At 43.1% G+C, this 7869-nt stretch overlaps 1 protein-coding gene across 1 annotated transcript in view; it reads left to right on the plus strand.

Moving 5' to 3' along the window:
* Positions 1-1012, plus strand: part of LOC142803330 (neprilysin-1-like) — a 45947-nt gene extending 44935 nt beyond the window's left edge. Inside the window, exon 4 of the mRNA XM_075888447.1 lies at positions 651-1012. Coding sequence (XP_075744562.1) covers positions 651-992 — 342 coding nt within the window. The 3' untranslated portion in view covers positions 993-1012. The remainder of the gene's footprint in view (positions 1-650) is intronic.
* The last annotated feature ends 6857 nt before the right edge of the window (positions 1013-7869 follow it).

Raw genomic sequence — 7869 nt, forward strand, 5'->3', positions numbered from 1 at the left:
ATGACTAAAACGTAGGAAGAAACCGTTCCAATTAAGTAGGGCACTCGAATAGCATCGAGCGAATACTCTCGTTCAATACCTCACTGATTATTGCGCCTCGCCGTGAGTGGTCAATGGTCGCCAAAGGGCTCCCGAAGTCTCGTTCTGAGCTGCACGACAAACTCGAACGAGCGTATATTTCGTGTTAAAACATTCTAAAATTGAATGGAAGAGTTGTGTGAGAAGCTAGAAGAGCTCTCGCTTGAATTTTGGAAGAGACTCACTTTTGTCGTGAACACAATAACTGGCAATGAACGAGCCATAGAACAATCGTGCCAGAAGCTTGCTACCGACACATTTTCGTTCTAATTACTCCTACATGAAACAATTTCATGTACACATAGCAATGTTGTGCAGCATTTCGACGTGAAAATCATGCCAAAATATATGTACCAATAGATGCACCACATGGAGAAGTGTTTCATTCAGAGTAGACGCGCGTTTTTTTTAAGAGCAGCAAACTTCATTCTAACAAGAGCTGCTGTAGCAATGCTGTTTACCATGAATAATTACGTTCCTCTTCTCTTTTTCTTGCGGCAAACGGTACGCTGTTGCTTCCATAGTTACACTGTAACGCTAACATGAGGATGTACTATGCTTACAATTTGCAGTTACGACGAAGACCCCGTCAGGCACACATCGATAGTGCTATCGACTCCGAAAACTTGGCGGACTTCGCTGGCGTTCTTGCAACCTACAAGGCATTCTCTTCCTTGCCCGATAATCAGCGGAGTCTGACGTTGGCCGGCCTCAACATATCGGCTGACGGCCTCTTTTTCATTGGATACTGCATCTCTTTTTGCGCGCATCTTAGCCGATCGGGGCCTCGGTATGCACCCTTCCGCTACAGATGTAACGTGCCCTTGATGAATATGCCGGAGTTCTCACATGCCTTTGGATGTTCTGCAGACAAATTCATGAACCCCACCAACAAGTGCACCTTCTGGGAATAAATCGATCCTCCACAATCACATTGTGTGTCTGTTTCTCAGCACGCATGGTAGTGTACACAATCAGCGGAGTGGCTATACACAGCGGCTATTCATGTAAAAGGGCGCTCGCTCCCCAGTACAGTGCCCTCCAAATTCCTTGTGTAATTAACTGGCGAGTGATAAGTGTAGTTTAACGTCCCGAAATCTTGTTGAAATAATGTTGTGAACCGACAAATACATGGATCATATCCATAGACATGAACTTAAACTGAATTTCTGCTCACTAGCGCGACGACCTTGCTGTCCCCTACAGCCGGATGTCGCAGTGAATATTGGTTTGGTATTACAGCTTACCGGGGGAGCCTAATTATTATTAAGCTTTGTTGGGGCTTATCGTCACCAAAACACGATATGTTTACAAAAGACGATTTATTGGAGGGCTTCAAAAATTTCCACCGCATGTGGTTCTTTAACTTGCTGCTCAATCTATTCACAGAAGTCTTAATTATTTAAGCCTCCATAAAAAATTTGGCCGTCGTAGCCGAGTTACATAGCTGCTAGACTACCCGTTTACGCTTTCTTGTAAATCAGTGCAAGGAGATAGCGCACAAAAGGACCGAAATGGATATAGATATGGCTGCACTAAAAACTAGTTTAGTTCGCAGAAGAACATGGTTAATATACAACATGATTCTGCATCACGTGTGACAATGATGTTGACGTTACGAAAGTTGTAACTTGAACACAGGTACGCAGAAGTGAAAAGCAAACGTAACCAACTCAACCAACGTTCTACGTTTAATGACCACCGTGGCTGGTCAGTAAAGAGGGCACCTGTATAACAGAAAGCGAAATCAATAAATGTGCTGTAAACAGACGATGCTGCCTTGTCCTTACCGACCATGGAGCATGCTGCAGTTCGTAAGTGAAGTACATGCTGCCTTTCTTCAGGGACGAAGTACTTTTGGATTTGACGGCGTGTCATCTAGTCGTCGCCGTCCACCATACACGGGTACGTCCCACAAATATTCGGTCAATCCAACAACTCGCCACAGGTGCATACTACGAGTTTTATGAGCTAAAGGTGCGTCATTACTGTCTGTACCATAATGCGTGGCTTAGCAGCGGTGCCAGAATCTCCAACAAAGTGCACCGAATGCGCCAATGTTTCCTATCTAAAACCAGAGACACAAATGTGCATCTCTACAGTATTATCATCTATTTGACACAGCACTGCTTGCAATACTTATTCTAAAGAATGGTGCGTTAGGGGATTAGCAAAGCAGTTAAAAGTAAATATTTTGCTTAAGAAAACACTGGTGCACAGAGGTTGCACGTTAGCACGACTGCAGCATTCCTCCCTATGGGCCCAATCGCCATATTTTACAGCTAAAGTTGTTAGCAGATCGATACTCGGGTCAGGCGCAGTGCCATAGTTGTCCGCCACGGCAGCCGCCACCGGTGTCCCAGGAATAGAAAAAACACCTAATACCAAGCGTACACAGGAGCTCTAACCTGGATCCGCTGGATGCCAGCCCAATATTTCACCACTAAGCTACGCCGGTGCTTGGTATTGGGGGCAACTTGCTTTAGGTAGGCTAAATGTCGGGAACGCGCTCGCGTTATTATGACTTATAAAGCATTTTAAAACAGCGAAAAAAACAACCAGTTGTCGCACAATGCTGTTGTTGTTGTTGTTGTTCGCCTATTTATCGTGGCGCATACCCGCACTGGGGGATTGGCCAAGAATCTAGTGGTTTTAAATATTACTGAGCAGATTTGGAATAATGAAGGTATAATAGAGAGATTACCGATTGCCTATGAAATTGTGGTGCTTAATGTATTGCATACAATCATTTACCTAAACGAATTTATTCTTGGAATTGAGCAATTTTCTAATTTTTATACGTATATAGTTTTGTGGACATGTTAGGATAAAGAAACAGGTTTATTAGCCAACCTATTGGTTTCATCAATATAGTCCCGGACGGCCGCACATACGGTCACAACAGAGAACCCAGAAATGGAAGCTTCAAAACATAAAATGACAGACACATATGAGTCCATACCGATACCACGTAAAGGTATTTCTAAAAGGGTTTTTCGCAATGTGTAAAACCGCCTAGAGGTCAAAAAGTAATGATCTATTGTTTTAGTTCATCACAGAACGCGCTCAGTGGCGAAGGTGCCTGAGCATACCTGTTTTTATAGAAATTCAAATTTGGTACCCGGCAGCGTAGCCTTGTGATAGCTACTTTTTGTTTACGAGTGCGGCTAAAGTCTCTTCGTCAGGGACATAATAAATGGTGATATTCTGTAGAGTTTGTTAGTGCTGTACCTCTAAAGACTTCCATAAGTGTACGTCTGCGGAATCGAGCAGCAGTCACATACGCGGATGATGGACAGTGCGGTAAAATCGGTTCGCTAATTAACGGCTTAGCTAAGGAATCGGCAATTTAATTTAGAAACAAACCTTTATGCCCAGGCACCCAAACTAGTCGTACTTTTCTCAAATGCGCAGGTACTAGGGTACGGAACGCCTTTGTTACTTGATTATCAGCACCAACAGGAAGTGCCGCACAGAGAGGTAGGGAATCTTTTATCATGACAGCTGATGTGATTGCTCTATCTAACTTGCGTAAGGCGAACGCTACTGCCAGAAATTCAGCCACAAAAACGGGTATGAAATCGGGTAGTCGAAGGGAATAAATCCAATCTGAAGTCGGGCTGAAAATACCAACCCCTGACTTTTCGTCATATTGCGATGCGTCTGTAGCAATAATAACGTTTGTTGTAATACGGCGCAGGTAATCTTGTAGTAAACCGTCCAAAATATTGTGGTGAAGTAATTTGGCATTATTAGGAAAAATGTCAAATTGAATTTCCACAGGGTATGAATTATCACGATTCGGCATGATGTCGCATACACGTACGTTTGTAGGCTCCAGTAATTTTTCCACAAATATAATTTGTGGGGTGTGAAATTGGGGCCATCTAGCAGCAAAAAATGATTCCGGGATAAAAATGAAGGCTGTTTCTGATTGTCGTAAGGGTGATTCATAAACTCTTAAGAATATTTGAACAGTCAAAAGACAAATTCTACAAGAAAGCGGAAGGACCCTCGATTCGGGACAACAAATTGTTAGCAACTGTTACGGCCAGGCCAAGGCATAACCGCAAAGCTTCTCTTTCCAGAAGAATTAGAGGCCGCAACTTGTAAGCTGGAACTCCAGAGAAAAGTACCGAACCAAATTCCAAAATGGGACGAACGTACATGCGATATATCATTACTAATGTGTCACCTCTCGTACCTATGTGGTAGTTGCTTAGCCTACGTAATAAGCCAATGGCCCACACACCTTTTCCGGCGATATATTCAATATGAGGTCGCCAGTTAAGCGATGTGTGATAAATTACTCCGAGGTATTTAACAGATTCCACCTGTGGTATATCCTCATGATGGTAAGACAAACAGATGTGCACAGGGTATTGCAGCGTGAAAACAAGGAGGGTACATTTACTCGGATTAAGTAGAAAGCAGTTGTCATCGAGCCAGCTCTCCAATATATTAAGGTAAGTTTGCAGCCGTTCATATAAGGTCTGAATGTTGTCTGCCATGGCAAAAAACGCTATATCATGTGCATAAACATAAGTTGTTATATTCTGTTTGCGTGGAATGGTGCTCATTAGTAAATAAATAGCACCGGGGAAAGCACTGAGCCTTGTGGTACTCCCTTCATTTCTGTATGAGTAGACGATGATAACCCATCTTTAAAACAATAAAATTTCCTGTCTGCAAGAAAATTGTGAACCCACACTACAATGTATGATGAAAAATTGAGGCATTCTAATCCATCTATCAAAATACAGTGCTCCACGGTATCATGTGCTTTAGCAATGTCTAAGGTAAATAAAGCTGCATATATTTTATGTAGTCGAGCTAGTTGAAGCCGACTTTCTAAATCAATGTGGGCATCTCAAATTGAACAACCAGCCCTGAACCCAATTTGACAAGAGCTTAGAATTGACCTCACGGTAATAAGTTCATTAGTTCGTATATTGATGATTCTCTTAACCAATTTCACTGAGTTTGATGTCAGTGCGAATGGCCTTATGTTATCCAACATGCATGCTTCATTTTCATTTTTGAGCAACGATATAATTTCGGCAAGTTTCTGTTCTGGAGGTAACCATGCGTTCCTTAAGGAATAATTCACTAGTTCTAGCAAAAAATAGATGATTTCTGAAGTAAACATTTTAACATCGAGTTCGTAATTCCATCTGGTTCGGGAGCTGTTCTCGGTAAGCATACTACTGTCTGACTTAATTCAGCTAAATAAACTTCTGGAAATTCATGCTAGTTTACCAGCATGGGCCGAAAAGCCGAAAAGTTAGCAGTGAAGCGTCATTCTAAACCTTGCGCTATGTCTTCTAGAGAAATGTTCATTGCTTGCGGCGTCAAGACACATGACTGCAGCGTTAAAGGTGCTGGCAGTACTTTTCTTGTCCGAAGACAAGCGAACAAAGCCCACTTATTTCTTTATTTAGTAAGATAATGGAAATGTCTGCTGTCGTATTCTTCTTTTGCGCGGTTCACTGTACGCTAGAATGCACCAGCAAGGAATTGATAGTCCTTTCTGTTTGTTGGACTTTGATTCTAAAGACGTTTTTTTTTTTTTCGAGCGACTTTTCGTCTTCTATAATCACGCGTACACTCATTGTTCCACCAACAAGAGGAGGATCGTTTATTCAATGGAATGGACTAGACCCTTCAGCGCTGAACCAATCTTAGATGCAATCGCCTTAGTACTGGCATTTCCAAGCTTGGAAATGGCAGAACGGAGGCAGGCTTGAAATTTGCAATGGTTGATGTATGTGTGTTTCGGTTTATCAAAAGTTATTGTTGGACAAGTCATATCAAACACTACAGAAAGATGGTCGATGTTAGTTGCCGAATCCAAAAAAGCCTATGACAAAACCTTAATTGCATTGGAGCTAAATGTTAAAGCCAATACTGAGCAAGCCTGACCTTGGACAAATGTTACATGATCTTTATTCAGACACGAGAGGTTGTGATCAGTAGTCCATTCTCACAGTCGCCTACCACAAGAATCTGTCCTTATACCCCAAGACAAATGATGTGAATTAAAGTCTCCTGTGAGTACAATTTCCTTTCTACGTGCTACCAAAACACAGTCAAGATATTGCGCACTTTGCACACCGAAGGGAAAGCAACAATTTATAATATAAAAAGTTTGGTATCCTGGGAGACAAAAATCTAATGCTAATATGTCACAATCCGAGTCTAACAATCTATAAGAAATTTTCGCCCTATGGCATAATTTACTCGATATAAGGATTATCAAACCACCACCACGTGATGAGCGATCTAATCAAAAAGAACGAAAACCTGCAAGATTTAAATTTTTATCTGGTGTGCGCCAAGTTTCTTGAAGAATTATATTATCAAGATTAAAATTATACCAAAAGTAGTGTAAGTTGGTTGAGGCTGAGAATACAGAACGGCAGTTCCACTGTAGTACCCTAAACTGACCTATGGTGTTGGGCGCACCGCAGAGGCGCAAGTCGCGCCCTTGTTAGCATCTTCTCGCGAAATAGCTGATTCATTCCGTTTAGATTTGGACATGAAATCGGCGACGATAGGGGATCTAGTACGTTCATTAGCTCGTATATCGAGTTCCACATCTGTTACAGCATTTGTGCTCGGCTGAGGCGTATGTCGGTCCAAGTGCGACTGCGTTCCTGACAGCTTAGCCTTGCCTGCAAATGCCATAAGTTCCTCCAGCACTACATTGCGTAGCTGAGTGGCGTCTCTGGTTATGTCCTATACTGCAGGTTCTGTACTAGTTTGTACTCTTTGCCCAATCTGACTTGAAAGAATTTGCACTAGACAGTCGGAAAGGTTAGATATGAGTTTATCTATTGCCTTACTCACTGCTTTTTCCGCAGCAGTTTCAATACCCTGCGATAGATTTGAGTCTATACTGGAAGTGTAGCACGCTGTAATGCCAGAGTATCCAAAAGCCCTGTCTCTAACTATGTTAATGGCTTCTCTTCAAGAAAATGGCGGCGGCCAAGAACTTCTAGGATTTGAACCTCCTGGGCACGAGCGGAACAGTCAGAGTTATCGGTGCAGTGACTCCCCCCCCATAGACAACACTTTTTCGCTGTTGCATTAAACTTGCTTGAAGGATGGCTCTCTCCGCGCGCAGGCGCTTCAACGAACGTTAGAATTACATCCTCCCGCACTGTGGCAGAATCTCCAGCAGCAGCAGCAGCAGCACTGAATCGGACGAGAAGCGAGGGGTTCTAATCAAAAGATCAATGGCCATAATTTTATTTCTGACAGGTATTTTGTGTCCACAAATGTCGCGATGACAGATTCGGTTGGCACCCTCTCTTTCTCAGCTATGCGATTACAAAGGTAAATCGAAATAACGCCTGCTCCAGAGAGCCTGCCTAGGGTCTCAGCTGGACTCACCTAGAAGTCGACTCCCCGTACAAGGCCTTTGGTACGGGGTCATGCATGGTGAGGCGGACTAAAAGCACTCACCGGGGTAGCAGCAAACGAGGAGCATTTGAGAAGATCCTGTGCGCAGTTCTGATCCGGCGACCTACACACAATACCTCCTCGCCCAGATAGGTGCACATCTGTGATGGTCTGGAAATGGTTTGAAGTTTTTTTAAGTTTCTTTTGGAACCGCCTGAGAATTTGTAAACCAACCGCCTTTTACAAACGGCCTGAGGGTTTGTAAGTCTGATGAAGCCTCCATTTGTAGGTACCAGTGCCACGGGAAGGCTGTCGATACCACTGCGGGAAAAGGATTCTAGCGGCTATTCATTGGACGGCAGGGACGCTACCCAGGTGGATGACGTC

This window comes from Rhipicephalus microplus, chromosome 3 (assembly GCF_043290135.1).
Source record: "Rhipicephalus microplus isolate Deutch F79 chromosome 3, USDA_Rmic, whole genome shotgun sequence".
Lineage (NCBI taxonomy): Eukaryota > Metazoa > Arthropoda > Arachnida > Ixodida > Ixodidae > Rhipicephalus > Rhipicephalus microplus.